The sequence below is a fragment of the Arachis hypogaea genome, chromosome 13, assembly GCF_003086295.3.
Source record: "Arachis hypogaea cultivar Tifrunner chromosome 13, arahy.Tifrunner.gnm2.J5K5, whole genome shotgun sequence".
Taxonomy (NCBI): Eukaryota; Viridiplantae; Streptophyta; class Magnoliopsida; order Fabales; family Fabaceae; genus Arachis; species Arachis hypogaea.
Genome location: NC_092048.1, coordinates 143,477,349 through 143,497,298, shown reverse-complemented (window position 1 = coordinate 143,497,298; position 19,950 = coordinate 143,477,349). Strand labels below are relative to the sequence as shown.

Below are 19,950 nucleotides of genomic sequence, written 5' to 3'. Positions count from 1 at the left end.
AGTAACCCACCGGTTAAATCAATAACTTAGTGATCCAGTAACGGAGTTGAGTAACCTGATCGATTACCAGTTCGATTCTGACAATTATGAAAAGAATATTTATTCTTAATTTTTAAATTACATTAAAAATAAAGTAATATTTTAATTTTTATTTGAAAAATTATAATTATTTAACTTGCAGAACATTTTTATTGTCTATTAAAGGCATACTTGGAGGAAAAAGTATACTCTTTTAAAAGCGCGAGAAGATACATAGAGAGAGAAGCAGATCAAATAAAAAAGGGAGAGACAGGGAAGAGAACTCCTTGGGAGAGGAAGGAAAAGTTGAAAGAGAAAAAGAGGAAGGAAAGGTTAGGTAGAAAGATAGATTGACAGAGAAGAGAGTAGAGAGAAAATAGTGTTGTTTTCCTAACAGTCGAGCTCTTTGTCTTTGCCTTTCCTCACTGGAAAAGTTGCTGGGAGGAGAATCGAGAGAGAAAGAGGACACGATGAATTCCAGTTAAAATGTAGTTGTTGGTAATGTGCTATTTTTTTCCTTCGTCTACTTAATCTTCGATCATTATTTCATCTATTCTGTTTTATTGTTTATTATTTATAGAAGCGTTTTTTATTGTGGGTTTTTCTCTCTCTCTCATCTTTATCTTCTCTGTTTTTTTAATTTAGTCCCAAATCTTAAGAACCAAAAGAATAATTATCACTTTAATTCAATAATCAAAATGGTTAGGCGATGTTAAATTTTAAATTAAATCCATTTCTCTTCTTCTCTGTCTTGACACTCAAAAATAATATATATTCACATGACAAGAATAATTTTACCACTGCCATCTAACATAAATTTTTAGTGAAATATTAGTTTTATAGTTATACTTAAATTTAATTATTAGAGTTAAATTATTATTGTTATTAGTATGGTTTTAATTGGAGTACTAGATGTTAAAATATAATTGTTGTCGTAATTCTTAGAGTACTTGATGTTAAATTTTTTATTATTGTTGTTATCGTTAATGTTTTTTATCACTGTTATCAGGAGAAGTTGAGAAGATATTAATGTGATCCATATAGAGTATGCATACCTGTTAATTCTGATGATAATGCACCTACTAAAAATATTTATGCTCAACGGAAAGATAAAATTTGAACAAACTTCAAAAAGGTACGTTTTTTTCCTACATGTGCATTCAAAAAAAATAGTATTAACAAATCAAGACGTTTGATATTACAATTCAATCAGGATCTTCTCTCCTTGCATTCTCAAATGTTATTTCAGGTGAGAGGTCTATATAAAAATTTTTTCAACTCCAAACTTTAAACCATCAAGAAAGAAAGAACTAAATTATTGTTCTTTTAGATATTTATTTTATTTCGTGGATAATTTTATTTTGTAATTTGTATAGTTCTTCTCTTATAACAAAAACTCTTCGGGTTGAATATACAGTCTTTTTATTCTAGAAAAGTTATTAATAAAACGTTGGATTTAGTTATATAAATGGTTGCTTATTTATAATTTATAAACTTTATTTTCAGAGATAATAAAAATACTATCTTAATTAATTTAAAAAGTTAAATGAATTATTTTGAATGTTATCTCTATTTGTTAACATTCGAGTAAGATTTCTGTGTTAACGGTATTAATTATTAATTTGTGATCGACTGAAAAATTATATATTTTAAATTTTTATTTTAAATTGAGAAACTTTTTAAAATTATTGAAAAAACCATTTTGATTATCTCTATAATTTTTTACTAGTGAGCTTTTTTTAATGAAATTGCTAAAAACATCATTTATGGCTGGATCTTACTGACGTTATGTTTTTTAAACTCACTCGTCACTATTATTTAAAATAGACATTTAAAAAGTTTTAATAAATATACTATAAAATTAAAACTTTGTTTAAGTATTTAATTTAAAAAGATGTATATTTAGTACAATGCAACATTTGTTAGAAAATTTTTATTTAAAAAATTAAATAAAACAAATATATATTAATAAAATTTAAATTAATTAACTATTCTTTTAAGAAAAAGCTTTTCATATTAGTAAATCTTAACCAATATTTGTGAAAATTTTATATTATAAATCTTTTATATATTAGCAATATCAATTCTAAAATAAACTAATTTTTTATTTTTTTGTATTATCTTTTAGTTTGACATTTCAATAATTAATTTACAACAAATTTAAATTTTATTAAAAATTTGATGTTGGTCAATGATAAATTATCATACGTATAAAATAAAATTTAAATTCTCAATATTTATTTAAAAAATAAATAAATTAAATACTCAGACAGAAGAAGCCATAGCTTCATGAACAAACACAGAAGTGTGTTGACAAGTTGGTTTCTATCATACTGCTATTATTCATATACTTATAAAATGGGTAATTTTCTTCACAACTTAGTTGTAATTTTAACTCATACTTTATTAATTAAGTCTCATATATCTAAAGTTACTACTGCTTTTAGAGGCATTGAGTTTTTAACTCTCATCTACTCACCACCACTGCTAAGCCAAGTGGATTATTGTATATTGCTACGTTAAAAATTATATATATTTAACAAACGTTTCAAATAATTTAATTTACATTTATTTAATTTATAATTTGTATATTTATTTAATTTAATTTTATCATATTATAAAATACTTAAACTTTTATTTATTTTCTTATTTAAGTATAATTAATTTTTAAAAGAGATTTTTTAAAAGTTATAACATTTATGTTTGGTAAATCAAATCAAAAATAACTTTTAATAAATATAAGTAACATCAATTGTATTTGGTAAAGTAGCTTTTAAAATTTATTATGATTCTAGGTGCACATTCTATTTATTACATTCCACAGAGATATAATTTCTAAATGGTTTAAAGGGTACAAAACATCTTTCGTATTATTTAGATTTTAAAATTGAATTAGAGCCATTCATTTTAATTTTAATTTTAATATCATTCCATTTATAATATTTGACACATTTAACTATTTATGAGTAGAGCAATATTAGGGGACAGTAATTTTTGTGATTGATAGCCATCAAATAGTTATCAATAATAATTTAATGGTGTAAGATTGGTTTAAAATTTTATCAAATGACTCACCTTTCTTTGTTGGTTATATGCTGGCCAAAATTCAATAATATTACTGGCCCCTAAACTTTTCTTTATGAGTATTTAAAAAAAAAAAATCTAATATCATCATCAATGGTAATGATAGACGTCTACCAAAGATATATATACACGGAAATTTTTTAACTCGAAAGAAAATAAAAAAAGAACAAGAGATTTATTTTATACATTAAATAAGTGTAAACATTTGAAAATTCCGATGTTAAAAAGTAAATTATTGCTAAATGATTTTAAGATATTAACTGAAACAACACAAGTAGTCCAAGTGAGATTTTCTGTGTGCGCTCCACTAAAACATTATGTTGATCAAGTGGAGATGTAATAATGCTATATATTAATAAAGTCTCATATGCCATATTGAAAAGATCATCTTAAAGTAAAAAGTTTTATAAAATTTTAAACTCTTCCACTTTAATTGTTAAATTTCAAAGTATAATTTTTCAACAGTTTCAAAGAATAATAAGCCTCATATGTCATATTGAAAAAATATTAATATCTCGTTTATTATTAAATAAAACATAAAAGTTTGAAGTAAAAAGTTTTATAAAATTTTAAAGTCTTCCACTTTAATTGTTAAATTTCAAAGTATAATTTTTCAACGGTTTCAAAGAATAATAAGCCTCATACGCCATATTGAAAAAATATTAATATCTCGTTTATTATTAAATAAAACATAAAAGTTTTGTTACGGCCCGATCCAAGAAAGAACTTGGGCCTACCCGACCCGAACACCACCCGACCTCAACGGTCAGGTGACCCGAACCTGTTCGATCCGCGCATTCGTTCGGGACAGCTGGCCGCCACAGCTGTGCAAGGAAGCTTCGAAGAAGCTGGGTTCTGCCCTCTTGGGGCGGCCCACACCTGACATGGTATATAAGGGAAGGGTCCTACCCTCCCCCAAGGTACGTCACACTTTCCACCTAACCTATTCCCCACCTGCACACTAGCTGACTAGAGCGTCGGAGTGTCTTTGCAGGTGGCACCTCCTCTTTTTCCCATAGTTGTAAGAACCGGACCGGACCGGCCGGTTCGATCGAAAAACCGGTGAACTGGTTGTCCAGCCGGTTCGATTTTAGCTTTAGACCGAAGAAGGAAGCAAACCGCTTAAACTCGGGTGGTTCGTCACAAACCGGACGAAACCGGTCAAAACCGACCGGTTCGATGCAATCCGTGAACCGACCGGTCCTATGGTGCTCAAATATTTAAAAATGCATGCAGTGGGTTTCGAATCTGTGTCTCCTTGCTAGATAAGGATAAGGAATACTACCAAGTTAGCGTGTTCATTTGGGAATTTATGTGCTAATTATTCTATATATTATATACATACACAACTAAATTATTTTATATTTATTTAATTTAATTTTTGTTTTATACTCATTTTTTTAATTCTTTAAAATTTATAGAATTATTAAAATAAGTATCAAATATTTTAATATTTACATTTACATATTAAAATGTTAGTAAAGATATTTATTTTAAATTTTTTAGAGCATTGAGTTAGTAGGTCTTCGAAGATTTCGACTTAAAACTAATTAGTAAGGACATCTAAACATCACCACTAAATTTCACATGAAAAATTAATGGAGTGACGTAATGTGTTCATCCTTTGCTATCTTGAAGGACTAAATTGATATTTTATTTTTTTTCAAGGGCTAATTAATTTGAAGTAAAAAATTTTAAGGATGGACCTAATTGCCACTTTATTCATTTTTTTCTATTTTATATTTTTTATTTACGTACGACCGGTTCTATCGGTTCAACCAGTGATCCACCGGTTGAACCAGTGACCTAGTGACCCAGTAACCTGACCGGTTCGATCACCGGTTCGGTTCTGACAACTATGCTTTTTCCTCAACAAGAGCTCGGCTACCCGGCAGATCCGAACCCAGCATGACCACGATTGAAGCATTCTCACCCCCTCAAATATCCACCCGAATTGTCTGGTAACCCCACCGAACATTAGCGCCGTCTGTGGGAATCGTTATGGAAGTTGTGCCGGGCCTTGGAGACCAAGGCCGAGCAGCCGGGGCAGAGGCGGCAGCCTCTGTCGCATCACCGGGAGGACGGCGAAGGTTCCCCCGGCAACACATTGAACCGCGAACAAGGATGCGAGAGACGCGACCTTTCGGAGGAACTGGCGGTGACGGCGCCCGAATAATGCAGGAGCTACGCCACAGAGTCCAGAATCTGGAACGACAACTAGCTGATCAGGAGCACTATCGGCGGACCATCGATCCTACTTACTCCCCGTCCCCAGAGAGCCGGGAGAGAGATTCCCGCCGAAGCCACCCCCGGCACGCCTCCGCTTCCAGAACGGAAGCGGAAAGCACCCGAGAAGACTCTCCCATCCCGAGGAGACGAAACGACACAATCATCTACTCCTGAGGTAAGGAAACGTACCACACGGGACGGGATCGAGAAGGCGGGGAAGGAAGGCCTGTGAGGACGCGGCAACCCGTGATAATGGGCGCCACCCCGTTCCATCGGTCCATCCTTGAGGTCCGGTTGCCGAAGCACTTCGACAAACCGACGAACATGAGGTACGATGGAACTCAAGACCCTCTGGAACACCTCACGGCTTTCGAGGCTAGAATGAATCTGGAGGGAGTAGGGGACGAGGTGAGGTGCCGGGCCTTCCCAGTCACCCTAGCCGGGCCAGCGATCCGGTGGTTTAACGGCCTCCCGCAGGGATCCATCTACGGATTTTCGGACATCAGCCGTGCCTTCTTGGCTCAGTTCACAACGCAAGCAAAGGCAAAACACCCGATCAACCTGCTTGGGATAACCCAGAGACCCGGGGAGCTGACCAGAAAGTACCTGGATCGCTTTAACGATGAATGCTTGGAAATCAACGGCCTAACCGACTCGGTGGCCAGCCTTTGCCTGACGAACGGCCTCCTGAACGAGGACTTTCGAAAACACCTTACCACGAAACCGGTTTGGACGATGCACGAGATCCAAACGGTGGCTAAGGAATACATAAATGATGAAGAAGTCAGCCAGGTCGTGGTCGCCAATAAACGGCACTCCGGCTACAATCAACCTAGGCAACAGGGTAACGGGGAGAGGCACAAAGAACAAGCCAAGGAGACAGGGCCGACCAAGGTACACAGATCATTTCCCCGGATCGGGAAGTTCACCAACTACACTCTACTCACTCTTCCCATTGTGGAAGTTTACCAGCAAATAGCCGAAAGAGGGATCTTGTCGAAGCCCCGACCATTCAAGGACCGAACAGGGGGGGACAAGAGCCTCTACTGTGACTACCGCAAAGGCTACGGACACCAAACACAAGACTGCTTTGACCTGAGGGATGCACTAGAGCAAGCAATAAGAGATGGCAAACTCTCTGAATTCTCCCATCTCATACGGGAGCCGAGGAGACGGCAACGCGATCAAGACAGCGAAGAGGCCAAGACCTGAGCGGCAAAGCGGCGACAAGAGCCAGAAGACAAAGACCACGGTCTCACGGTGATAAATGTAGTAACCACCAAAAACTCCGTGCCGAGGTCTAGGTCAGCTCACAAGAAAGACGCCAAAGTCCTGGCGATCTCCTCCGCCCCAATGCGAAGTTCTAAGAGGCCCCCTTGCGTCTCCTTTGGCCCCGAAGCCCAATGGTTCGACGAGGCACCCGAGAACCCACCTATGGTCATCACGGCTAGGGTGGGAACCGGCCTCGTCAAAAGGATCCTTGTCGACACGGGGGCAGACTCGAACATCATGTTTCGCAATGTGTTTGACGCTCTAGGATTAAGGGACGCCGACCTATCATCGCACCAACACGGGGTCATCGGATTAGGCGACCACTTCATCAAGCCAGACGGAGTAATATCCCTGCCGATCTCTGTGGGACAGGCACAGGGCCGGAGATCGGCAATGGCCGAATTCGTGGTTCTCCGAGATTCCACAGCCTACAACATCATCTTAGGGAGAAAGACGATCAATGATGTTGAAGCGATAATCAATACGAAGCTTCTAGTCATGAAGTTTATTACCGACGATGGGTCTGTAGGGTCCATGAGGGGAGATCTGGAAACGGCGGTCGCTTGCGACAATGCCAGCCTGTCCTTAAGGAAGAAATCTAAGGAAGCGTCGGGGGTGTTCCTAGCAGACCTAGACGCCAGGGTAGACGACAAGCCCAGGCCGGAACCAGAAGGGGACCTGGAAAGGTTCAGGGTTGGCGACACAGAGGAAACGTTCACGTTTGTCAACACGAACCTCCCACATGAATTGAAGGAGCCCCTGGTAGAAATGATCAGGGCCAATGGGGACCTATTCGCCTGGACACCGGCCGACATGCCGGGCATTGACCCTGAAATTATGTCACATCACTTGGCCGTGAAGTCGGATGCGCGCCCGGTAGCCCTGCGGAGACGAAAGATGTCGCGGGAGAGGGCAGAGGAGGTGGCCAGGCAGACGGCCAGCCTCCTAGAAGCAGGTTTCATACGAGAACTAGACTACTCGACGTGGCTCTCGAATGTAGTTCCAGTAAAGAAGCATAGCGGCAAATGGAGAATGTGCGTAGACTACTCCGACCTTAACAAGGCATGCCCAAAAGATTGCTTCCCCCTTCCCAACATAGATGCACTCGTCGACGCTGCGGCAGGCTACCGCTATTTGAGCTTCATGGACACCTACTCCGGCTACAACCAGATTCCGATACACCGTCCCGACGAGGATAAGAAAGCGTTTATAACGCCAAAAGGAACTTTCTGTTATAAGGTGATGTCGTTCAGGCTGAAAAACGCAGGAGCAACATACCAGAGGCTGATGAACAAGATATTCCACGACCTCATAGGCAAGACTGTAGAGGTCTACGTGGACAACATCCTCGCAAAGACAACGCGACCTGATGACCTCTTGAATGACCTGGCAAAGGTATTCGCCTCCCTCCGACAACATGGCATGAGACTCAATCCCCTCAAATGCGCCTTCGCTATGAAAGCTGGAAAGTTCCTAGGATTCATGATAACCCAAAGAGGGGTAGAAGCTAACCCGGAGAAATGCCAAGCGATCCTCCAGATGAAGAGCCCGGGTTGTGTCAAGGACGTCCAAAGATTGGCAGGACGACTGACATCGCTATCCCGTTTTCTCGGAGCCTCAGCAGCAAAGGCCCTGCCTTTCTTTAACCTTATAAAGAAAGGGATAGCATTCGAATGGACGCCCGCCTGTGAGGAAGCTTTTAGGCATTTCAAGGAAATCCTGGCGGCACCCCCGGTTCTCGGTAAACCGAGGGTCGGGGAGCCGCTGTACCTGTACCTCGCCATAACAGGAGAAGCCCTGGCCGGGGTCCTAGTAAGAGAAGAAGGGAGGGCTCAACAACTGGTCTATTTCATGAGCAGAGCCTTACAAGGGGCAGAATTAAGGTACAACAAACTGGAAAAACAAGCTCTAGCGCTCTTGACCTCTTCACGGAGGTTAAAACAATACTTCCAAAGTCACCGGATAGTCGTAAGAACGGACCAAGGGATCCGACAAGTGCTCCAAAAACCCGACCTGGCGGGAAGGATGATGACTTGGTCCATCGAGCTTTCCCAATATGACATACGGTACGAGCCCCGACAAGCAATCAAGGCGCAAGCAATGGCAGATTTTCTAGTGGAAGTAACGGGAGACCCAACCGAAGAAGCGAGCGCACGGTGGAAGCTCCACGTAGACGGAGCCTCCCACCAGACCTCTGGGGGCACCGGGATCATCCTGGAAAGCCCGGTTGGAGTCGTATACGAGCAGTCGATCAGGTTCGAATTCCCCGTTTCGAACAACCAGGCAGAATACGAAGCCCTCATAGGGGGCTTAACCCTAGCAGCGGAAGTCGGAGCAACAAGGCTGGAAGTATGCAGCGATTCGCAGGTCGTCACCTCCCAGGTAAACGGGAGCTATCAAGCCAGAGACTCATTATTACAAAAGTACTTGGAAAAAGTCAAGGATTTGAGCCAAAAGTTTGAGGAGGTCACGGTCCACCACGTGCCCAGAGAAAGGAACACACGGGCAGATCTCCTATCAAAATTGGCCAGCACTAAACCGGGAGAGGGCAACCGGTCTCTCATTCAAGGTATGACGAGGGAGCCGGCGGTCACCCTGCACCTATCAAGGCTGGGTTCTTCATGGCTGGACCCCATCACCAGCTTCTTAGAAAATGGCAAACTCCCCGACGACGAAAAGGATGCCGCAAAACTGAGAAGGGAAGCAGCCAAATACGCGGTCATTCAAGGACAGCTATTCAAGAAAGAGCTCAACCAGCCCCTACTGAAATGCTTACATCCCGATCAGACGGACTACGTTCTCAGGGAAGTCCATGAAGGCTGCTGTGGACATCACATAGGGGGCAAAGCCTTAGCAAGAAAGTTAGTCCGGGCCGGGTACTATTGGCCATCAATGATGGCAGGTTATAAAGAATTCGTCAGGAAATGCACCAAGTGTCAAGAAAATGCCAATTTCCACAGGGCACCGGCCTCCGAGCTATGCCTGCTAACGACCTCCCGACCATTCGCACAATGGGGAATCGATCTCCTGGGACATTTTCCAGTTGGCCCCGGACAAGTCAAGTACCTTATAGTCGCCATTGACTACTACACCAAATGGATAGAGGCCGAGCCGCTGGCCAGCATATCCTCGTCCAATTGCAGAAAATTCATGTGGAGGCAGGTGATAACGCGATTCGGGATCCCGGAGATCGTTATCTCAGACAACGGCACACAGTTTACCGACAGGAAGTTCACGGAGTTCCTCACCGGCCTGGGTATAAGGCAGAAGTTCTCCTCGGTAGAGCACCCCCAAACGAACGGACAGGTGGAATCCGCGAACAAGATAATCCTGTTAGGACTAAAGAAGCGACTAGATAATAAGAAAGGCGCTTGGGCAGACGAGCTCGCCTCGGTCCTCTGGTCTTACCGAACAACCGAGCAGTCCTCCACCAAGGAGACCCCCTACCGACTAACATACGGGTTAGACGCAGTAATACCCGTAGAGGTCAGGGAACCGAGCCCGCGGCTACTTCTGAAAGGAGTAGGGGAAGCCGTGGAGAAGGACCTGATAGACGAAGCCAGAGAAATGGCCCATCTGACGGAAACAGCGCTAAAACAAAGAGTGGCACTATGCTACAACGCCAAAGTGCTCAAAAGAGAGTTTGAACCAAATGATCTCGTCCTAAGGCGCAATGACATCGGCTTGCCGACCCCAGGAGAAGGCAAATTGGCAGCAAACTGGGAAGGCCCCTATAGAATCAAAGAAGTGATGGGTAAATGCGCTTTCAAGCTGGAAAGGCTCGATGGCAAGGAAATCCCAAGAACGTGGAATGCAAGCAACCTGAGAAGGTTTTACTCCTAGCACAGGAGGCGACATACCGACCACCCGAACTAAGTATTTAACACGTCTAAATTGTACTTTTCGTTAGGGCATTTTACGCAATTACCGAATAAAATATACTTGTGCAAATTTTGTTTCTTTTGTTTTATTCACTTTTTCTGGACAACCCACTACGCAAGCGAGTTCCTCACAAATCGACAACAATGAGTGGCCCCGGGACTGATCACCCCGGTAGCCCATAAATCACCACAATAACAAACGGCTACACTACAAAGCCACGAATTGGCTCCATAAACGGCAACTACGAACCAATAACGGTGAATATGAACGACAACACTGCCAGACGAATAAAAGTATTAATTGACAAAACGGGCGAGAAACCTAATAAAACAAACTGTTCACAAAAGCCAAAACAAACGGCCAATCAAAAGTTTCATACAAAACGAGAGGAATCACTTTTTGGGAACATCAACAATCTTCCCGTCCTTGATCACCTTGAAGACCCCAATTGCCGACGTGTCGAAATCAGGAGCAACAATTTTGACTTGAGCTTTAAGGGCCTCCTCGGTTGCCAGGATCGCGCCCTTCCCCTGCTTGACGACGTCTTTATACTTTGTTTTCAACGCTGCGAGCTCAGCTTCGACAGCTTGCTTCTCCTTCTCTAACGTGGCCGCCCGCCCTTGGGCCGCACCAACCTGGCCCTCTAAAGTCATCTCACGCTCAACAAGACGGGAAACCGTGGCATCCGACTCTTCCAACTTCTTTTCAGCAGTAGAGGCCTTCTTCTTGGCAGCAGATGCTTTCTTCTCGGCAGCGTCAAGCTTCTCATTAGATTGGGTCAACTGCTCCCGGAGAGTTTCAACTTTATGTTTAAGCTCATTATTGGCCTTCCCAGCAAACTCCAACCTCCTGCGAAGAGATTCCATCCCCGACAACTCGAACTCGGCTTTCCGAGCTATCACTGTGCCGCGTAAGAGGGTACGATACATCCACCTCGCTTGCCCGGCAATGGATGACTCATGAAAATGCTCTTCAGTACCAGGAATCAGCTGGGAATATATAAAGTTCCCGGCGTCAAAATTCTTCTCCATGACAGTAAGAACCCCCTCAGGACTGGAGGACATCTTCCTCTTCCTTTTGAGGCTAGGGACCTCCTCCACCTCGTCATCGGCATCAGGATTAGACGTCGAACCCCCAGTGCCGACCACCTCGCGGAAGGGGGAAACGTGAACCACCTTGTCACCTTGAATCGAGGCACCCTGAGCCGAGGTACCGGTCTCATCGACCGCAGCCCCTTGCTCGGAAGCGGCCTTGTCCTTCGGGGGAGCAGCAGATTTCTCATTACCTCCCTCGTCGTCACTCGCGCACAGGAAGGTTTGGAACAAGTTAGGGAGACCCGTTATCTCGGCAGACATTCCCATTGTAAAAAGAAAAAGAAGTCCGTTAGTCACAATGAGTTATTAGGAAAAGTAAGAAGCTAAGAGACAAAACAAGCAAAGATTTCTCACAAATATAGTTCCGACCGGCCTCCCGGTCACCCATGAGGAGGTGAGGATTCACATGATTCCTCCCAAAGGTTGCCAGCAACACGTCGGCAATCCTCCTGTCCACCGCAGACATGCCCTTATAGGATACTTTAACAAAGGCAGTGGATCCTGCCCCAAAGCTCCAATAAGTCGGGATGAGGCGTGCCCCCTCCAACGACAACCAAAAAGGATGGCGACCTTTGACCGGGCGGACCTTGAAATATTTATCCTTAAATCCGTGATAGGAGTCCTCAAACAGACCAAAAATCTTCCGACCTTGGGCAGACCGGAAGGACATGAACCCCTTCTTATGTTTCCCTTCCTTTGAAGGGTTTGTAAGATTGAAAAAAAAAAGAAAAACATCTATAGACACCGGCAGCTCGAGATATTCACAGACCATCTCGAAACAGTGGATTGAAGCCCAGCTGTTCGGATGCAACTACGACGGCGCCACGAAAATCCGACTTAGAAGTGCCATTTGGAAGGCGAAAAACGGAATACGGACCCCCACTTGAGTAAACATGGATTTGTAGAACCAAATCCAGTCAGCAACTCGGGGAGCGTGGAAATTGAGCTCGTACAAGCGCTCATGAGGAGCCGGGACGAAGACGTCGTAATTGGCCTCCTCGTCGGTCCCTCCGCACAAGTACTCATTTTGACGGAACTCGGTGAGCTCCTCCTCGCCCATTTGGTTAGGAGAGTCCTTTACGTCAGAAACAACCCAGGCGTAGGGGTCATACGCCGCGGGAGAAGGGGAAGCCCGGGAGGCGGTGCGAGCCATACCTACATGGGGGGACCATCTAGTCAGTCTAAGAGGTCGGGTGCTCGGAACGAAGACAGAAGCTACCCCCACACTACTCCCCAACTAAGGCTAAACACGATTAAAAAGTAAAAGGTCCAAACAAAGTCACACTAAGAATGGCAACCCCCCCTAGGACCTAAGATCAACCATCATGCAAGATAAACATACAGCATGCACAAAAAGAAGTCATGGCAGAAGCGAAAAATGACAAAAAGATAAAGGAAATTACCTGTGTTGATGACAAAAATCTGGAAAGAAGGCAGCAACAAACGCCCTGGAATTGATAAGGAAGAAGAAGATGGAGGACGACAGAATTGGAATCAGAGGAGATGATTGCCAAATAAATCCCAAAAGTGCTACTGAACAGTTTTAAAACCACCATCAAAGGGAGCGTGAAAGTCGAAGGGTATATCAGTCTTTGCACAAAGGGTTTAAACCCATTATGAACATTTAATGCTCGACGCAAAAAACGAGGCAGTAACCAATCACCCCAACAACAAACAGGCACGCGTGAAAGGGGCACGTCCTCCCCACGGACGTCCGAATTAGCGACAACACAAGAGGTCAAGGACGTCGCGTCACCAACAGCCCACGCAGCTGTTGCTCGCGCGTCGGGGGCACTGTTACGGCCCGACCCAAGAAAGAACTTGGGCCTACCCGACCCGAACAGCACCCGACCTCAATGGTCAGGTGACCCGAACCTGTCCGATCCGCGCATCCGTTCGGGACAGCTGGCCGCCACAGCTGTGCAAGGAAGCTTCGAAAAAGCTGGGTTCTGCCCTCCTGGGGCCCGCACCTGACATGGTATATAAGGGAAGGGTCCTACCCTCCCCCAAGGTACGTCACACTTTCCACCTAACCTATTCCCCACCTGCACACTAGCTGACTAGAGCGTCGGAGTGTCTTTGCAGGTGGCACCCCCTCTTTTTCCTCAACAAGAGCTCGGCTACCCGGCAGATCCGAACCCAGCACGACCACGATTGAAGCGTTCTCACCCCCTCAAATATCCACCTGAATTGTCCGGTAACCGCCCCACCGAACAAGTTTGAAGGAGATATATGAATATAAAATAGTTTTTTCTTAAGTAGTAATACGGCCAATACGACTAGATGACCAATAAAATTCAGTTTTCATTTAATTATTAGATACTAAGGCCAAATTAAATAAATGTAAAAAATACATCAGTAGATCATATTTAATATCTCATATTTTTTCTTTTTTATATTTAAAATATAAAATTAGTCTCTCTAAAAATTAATATATTTCAAAGAGTAAAAATCAAATATATATGTTACGTTGTAAAAATATCAAAAAATAAAAAATTATAATTTTTTATTTAAAAATTAGAAAAATAATTAAGAGAATGAATCAGAATTTTCAATCTTTTTCTATTTAAAACACAGTCTAAATAAAAATAATAAATTTTATTAAAAATAAAAATAACAAAATTTAAAATATTAAATTGTAAATTCATTATTAATTTCAAGAGGTTTGGTCCGTAAGAGAAATTTTAGAAACTAATAAAATCAAATTTAATTCGAATTAAAAGTTATTTTCTTTAAAAATTAAAAAATAAATATATAAAAATTAATATAATTAAATTTTAAATTTTAAAATTAATTAAAAATTAATAAATTATTAATTATGTAATATTGTTATGTATTATCAAACTATGCAGCGATCAATAGATGAATGAAAAAACATGCAGTATACGTATGCATATGACAGTAGATAGAGAGAGAACGTTTGAAAGAAAACAAAGTCTACCGAATGATGCGGACAGCCGTTTTTAGAACACTCGTCTCTATCACTTAGCCCCATCACTTTGCACCGTATTCAAATTCTCTCTTTTTATGGGGCTTATCTGATTTCGTAGTATTCACGTGAACTCCATGCATGCTTGATTGCCTGTCATGTATATGAACTGCTTTGAAATTTTGAAAATCATCTTACACAAGACATTATAAATGTAAGTTGTGAATTTGTGGTATCTAGTAATGCGGTTTATTATTCTATTTAATTTACCAATCATCAAATTCATCGCCATCTTTCTTATTTTTTGAGCTGTTACATGACTCAAAATTTTATTGTATGTGGTGTTGTCGAAATTACATGAAAGTACTAATTGCAGCATTAAAAACGTGGCCGAATTAAATTTAGGTAAATATAATAATAAGTTGGACACTTAAAAAAATAGAAATCATAGTAGAGAAAGGATAAAATTTGTGGCTCTCACTTATCAATATAATTTTTTAAATAATAATTAAAATAATTATTTTTAATTTAATTCAAAACATTATGAATAAGTAATATTTTTTTTATAAAATTTGAGAAGGAAATCAAAATTATTTTTAATTTATTTTTTTTAAATCATCCATAAAATTAAAATTATTTTTAAAATGATTTTTATTTAAATATATTATTTTTTGATTATTTTATCTTGTTATACAATTTTATTTTTTAATACTTAACTTATAAATAATAAAAAAGAAAGGAAAAGGAAAAAGAAATATCAATGAAAGAGAAGTAGATGAAAAAAAAAAGAGAAAGATAAAAGAAGAGAACTCGTTGGAATAGAAAAAAATTAAAAATAAAAAAGAAGAGATGAAGGTACAGGAAGTTACTGCCACTGTTGTTGCAAATTAAGGAGAAGGAAGGATTAATAGAAAGAAGGAGAGTAGAGAGAAAATAGGTGTTGTTTTAATGGCGGCCACTCCAATGAAGTCCTCAAAAATGACTTCTGCTGAATCTGAAAGCTGGACCATTGGATGCATTTTGAGATTTTAGATTGTATGGACATGTGTCTTTTTTGATGGACCAGAAATTGAAGTTGGTGCATCATAATTTTTCTATTTTGATTTGATATGTTAAATAAATCTAGTTGAACCGATATAAAAATAAACCGATTTATAACAACAATCAAATTTAATTTTAATTTTTTATTAATTATGAGTTGGTAATTAGTAATGGTATATCCCATTTCTGCCTTCTCTCTAATCTAACAATTTTCAAAACCCTTAATCCCACTCTCCCACTACAAAGCTATCAAGTTTCAAAATCCTCAATCCCAGTTTACAAAATCAACTATGAATTTTTATAATGTTAAATAACCTAAACTATAGTTACTAATGGACATATATATCTAATTTGGATAATATACTAATTTCTGATTTTTTTTAAAAAATAAACAACTCAATACAATAAAAATTTGTTTCTGGTAAATTTTTAAAAAATATTTATTTAAGTGATTTTTTAAAAAATTTTAATAAAATTATATCAATTCATGTTGTAAATTTAATCTCAAAAAATAAATTGATGCTAATTTTTAGATGTAAGAGTAAATTTGCTATAAAATAATATTATAAATTTGATATCAAAATTTAATTAGAGAAATAATAGTAAAATTCATATCAAATAATTGTTTATGCTTTCTTTGTAGCTTTAACATGAAAACATGTCCATAGATATTATAGAAGTGATCTGAAAGGAATAAAAAGTGAGTTGAAGATAATATCTAAAAAGTTCTTAGTACTATAACTGAAATTTCCTTTCTTTCTCAGGTGAAAGTAGTAATGGAATCAAAGTGCTTAATGCTAAAAACACAATGCAGAAAGTAAAGGTAAGATAATATTAAAATAATAGTTTAACATGAAAGAATTTTAGCAGGATCAATTAACAAACTTAATATTGTAATTTTCAGGAAAAGAATCTAAAGGGTTACAGAGAGAAGCAACAATTCTCCACAGAGTCTTCAATAACTTCTATGTGTGTGGTGGAAACTGCAGGTGGAGTTGCGAGTCCCGGTGCTTCTGGATCACTTTAATGTGACTTATATAAGTGAATTTGGTGCTCCAGAATTTTGGTACTTTAGTTACAATTTCAATTTCAAATGAATATATGTCTCAATTTATATGTTAATGCAAAAGGCTTGCACATTTTTCTAGGTCCGCTATTTGCAATTTCTGGAACAATTTCTGCTTATAAGAGCTTGACTCTTCGAGGTTATGATGTTGTTGCTGTTGTTTTGGGAGATCACGGCCTTCTAAACGAGGGTCGAATAATGTCTTATATGCGGAACAAGTAAGCTTGATCATACTAGCTGCTATATTTGCTTTCTGCTTGTTGCATTACATAAAGAGAAATCTTCATACTCTTGAAGGATAAGCTATGTTCCTTATTTTTGTCTCAATTTTTCTTCTGTTTTTTCAGTATGATCTCTACTTATATACTGTTGTTCACTTCTTCATGCAGGCTTCCTGTTCTAGTGCTACCCCCTGTTCCAAAAGGTTTGTTTCGAGTGGAATATTTGGTTTCATCCTCAAAATTTTTTTATTAATTGCCATTTGTCTTTTATCTTTTGTTATTACTATATTTATCTATTTAGTTATTTTTAATAATGCTTCTTAAATCTATAAATTTTTATTTTGCAATACTACGTGGAATATCTTAGGAGACCGAACTATCTTGAACTTGTTGCACTTAGTTTTTATTTTAGAATTAGAGTCATGAATTCGATACAATTACTACAGGTGTCATTATATGGTGATAAGTGATAACTTGTTACTACATGATTCTAGTTTGTTGGTTTTTTTAAAGGCTCAGAGTACAGAAGTTGTAGCTCTGCTATTTGATGCCTGTGCCAGTTGGTGGACTCAAGGACCTAATGCTATATTACAGGTCATCCTCTGTTCTTTCTTTCTTCTTCTTTTTCTCTCTCTTTTTCTCTCTCTCTAGCTGGTTATTCTAAAATATGTTCTTTATGTCTTTCTTTTATTGTTGGATGGGATTGTAAAATTGTTGGCTAATACTGGAAAAAACCTTGGTGGTTATTTTGCTTGTAGTAGTGTACTTAGACTTGGTATATATCTTGCTATTATATGCCAAATCTTTTCAAAGCTTATTAAGAGTTGGATGCACCTTATTTAGTACTCATAAAGTTGTTTTTAATGATGGTGTTTTCTACTTTTATGTCAAATTCTTGTACTCATAACTGTCATGATAGATTCATCTATAGACCTTTATCTACTGAACATAAAGTTTAGAGTATATTTCATATAGAACATACAAGCTTCTATGCTCCTGAAATCTTTTATGGACTTGCCATATAATTTGGCATAAATTTCTGCACTCCTTTGTTACTCTACGGAACTAAGTTATTATTTATTAGGTGATTCCTTTATACTTTCTTTCATTGCTTATGTAAATGTATGTTCTCTCTTCAGATTATGCTTCTAGAAGCCGTTGTAATAGTTATGGCACCAAGAGACAGTTCAAGGTAAGGCACATCACAGATGTATCTTGAATTCTTGATTTATAGAGGCATCTCTTCCCTAATAAATTTTGGAAGCACAATTAGAGACCATAAGTTGAAACTTGAAAAGAATGTAAAATCCTTCTTAGAAAAATTAATAAAGGGTAAATTACATTGACATTTTTTCAGTTGTGCTACTCTGGTTTTTAATGACAATTTTAATGTATTTATTTCTAATATTATTAGTTACATTAGATTAAGATTGTTATATTTTTTCTAGATTATATCATTGGAACTGAAGCCATCCACAGTTTGTGAGATAAGTATGAGAAGTGTTACATTCTAGATTATATCATTGTGCTCAGAGTCTTGTAGCTGCTGTTTCCTCATATCAACTCTACTCCATAATGTGTTGTTCTGCCAAAATAGTTGCTTCTTGGGGTTACTTTCTTCAGAGTAAAATAGTTAATTACAGTGTGTAGCAGATGCTAATCCACACATAACTTATAGAAAGAAGTTCTCAATATTGAACCAATGGGATTAATTCTCGGTCCAATTAAAGTAAATTAAATTGAATTAACAAGAAAAAAGGGGTAAATTTGGGGAAACTAGATAAGAAGCAGGTACTATGCTATTCTTGAGTCATAGAGGGTTTGTCATTCCTGCAAATTGACAAAAGCTTGACATCAAGACCAAAATGAGGATGAGAAAATAGAATTCAACAAATTAATGAGTATGTATAAACACTTAATGAATGAATTTGATCATTCTTCTCATATTTTTTGTTCTAATACTTTGTCTATGTTACACCTAGATTTTGCTAGGCATGAACTTCAAATCTACCGTGGACATTCCGATCCAATAATACCTAGTTAATAATCCTTGTTATGTTATATGCAGGTGAAGACAGTGGCTCGGATTGTGGAAAGTGATGCAAGGAAAGTAATTTGCAAGGAAGTAGAGAGGATCAAACATGTGGCTGTAGTTCTGGGATCAAGAGGCAGAAGCTTAATTCAGAGGTTTGCCTCTCCATTCCCTCTGCAGTTATCCAATACTGTTCTAAATTTCTGATACAAGAGTGTGTTTTTTTCTGTTCAGTGTGCTACAGGGAAGTGTTGGAGAGTACTGCTTCCACCACTGCAAAGTAGCACCTGTTGTCATCGTTCCTAGAAAAGGTTTGCAGTGTGCCTCTATCATTCTTTTCAGGGTTGTATTCTCTTGTAAGTGAGTATTAAAATTTTGAAGGAGTTTCATTTCCTTGATTGGCAGATGCTGGAGATGCATCAATATTGTAGTGAAGCTTTGTACGTATGTCAATTGGCCTTGTTAATATATCTAACAGTCATGTTTAGTGAAATGAAGATTGGTTCTGACTCATTTTCACCAAGAATAGAGATGTTTTTCTTGCATATTTTCACATGTTAACCACTAGCATGTTATTAATTCAATGGCTTAGTAACTCATTTTCTCATTGTGCTATTTAGACTTTCTTTGATGTTACAAAGCATTTGGACAACTTTATTTTTTGAATAGGTTTATTTGAGTTGCTGTTAGATTCTACTGGTATAAATATACTATTCATTTGTAGTTGTAATTAATGTGATTAAAAAATGATGGTAGTGTACTATATTTTATTTTGAAATATTTCTTTTCTTTTAATTTTCTTTTACATTTTTAATGTCTTGTTTAAATATTTTTTTTAATAATAAATTATCAGTAGTGTAAGAATAATGTAAATTAATTTTTAAAAATTATAGACAGGTTTGTGAAGGTTTGAAACCTCCACAAAATACCTGTTATTTTTAAAATGGAAAAGTCTTTTTGTGGGGGTTTTGAACCGCCAAAAATATTGACCAAAAACTGCCACAAAAATTAAATATAAAACCCCCACTAAATACACACAAAACCCCCCACTGAATAGATTGTGGAGGTTTTTAAAAACCCCA

The 19,950-nt window shown here is 38.8% G+C and overlaps 2 protein-coding genes across 7 annotated transcripts; both read left to right on the top strand.

Moving 5' to 3' along the window:
- Positions 1–215: 215 nt before the first annotated feature.
- LOC112783965 (bifunctional dethiobiotin synthetase/7,8-diamino-pelargonic acid aminotransferase, mitochondrial) lies at positions 216–19,629 on the top strand. Of its 6 annotated transcripts, none has more exons than XM_072212940.1 (11): positions 216–516; positions 1,028–1,153; positions 16,314–16,372; positions 16,454–16,538; positions 16,698–16,833; positions 17,005–17,039; positions 17,350–17,430; positions 17,976–18,028; positions 18,905–19,023; positions 19,103–19,179; positions 19,274–19,511. In XM_072212940.1, the coding sequence occupies exons 3-7, from the start codon at positions 16,358–16,360 to the stop codon at positions 17,382–17,384; spliced, it is 306 nt and encodes a 101-aa protein (XP_072069041.1). In that variant the 5' UTR covers positions 216–516; positions 1,028–1,153; positions 16,314–16,357; the 3' UTR covers positions 17,385–17,430; positions 17,976–18,028; positions 18,905–19,023; positions 19,103–19,179; positions 19,274–19,511. The 6 variants fall into 6 exon arrangements, with proteins under 6 accessions (XP_072069041.1, XP_072069040.1, XP_072069042.1 ...); XM_072212937.1 differs by lacking the exons at positions 216–516; positions 1,028–1,153 and adding exons at positions 13,785–15,543; positions 18,285–18,327 and having other exon boundaries at positions 19,274–19,629; XM_072212939.1 differs by lacking the exon at positions 1,028–1,153.
- LOC140177790 (uncharacterized) lies at positions 5,584–6,543 on the top strand. Its single transcript, XM_072210960.1, has one exon. The coding sequence runs from the start codon at positions 5,584–5,586 to the stop codon at positions 6,541–6,543; it is 960 nt and encodes a 319-aa protein (XP_072067061.1).
- Positions 19,630–19,950: the final 321 nt, after the last annotated feature.

Excerpts from the sequence above, each read along its gene's own strand:
- LOC112783965 (XM_072212936.1), top strand. The coding sequence starts at position 15,522 with ATGCATTTTGAGATTTTAGATT. Across the intron at positions 15,544-16,313 it reads GCATTTTGAGATTTTAGATT|GTGAAAGTAGTAATGGAATC; the intron begins GTATGGACATGT and ends TTTCTTTCTCAG. Across the intron at positions 16,539-16,697 it reads GTGTGTGGTGGAAACTGCAG|GTCCGCTATTTGCAATTTCT; the intron begins GTGGAGTTGCGA and ends ACATTTTTCTAG.
- LOC140177790 (XM_072210960.1), top strand. The coding sequence starts at position 5,584 with ATGGGCGCCACCCCGTTCCATCGGTCCATCCTTGAGGTCCGGTTGCCG.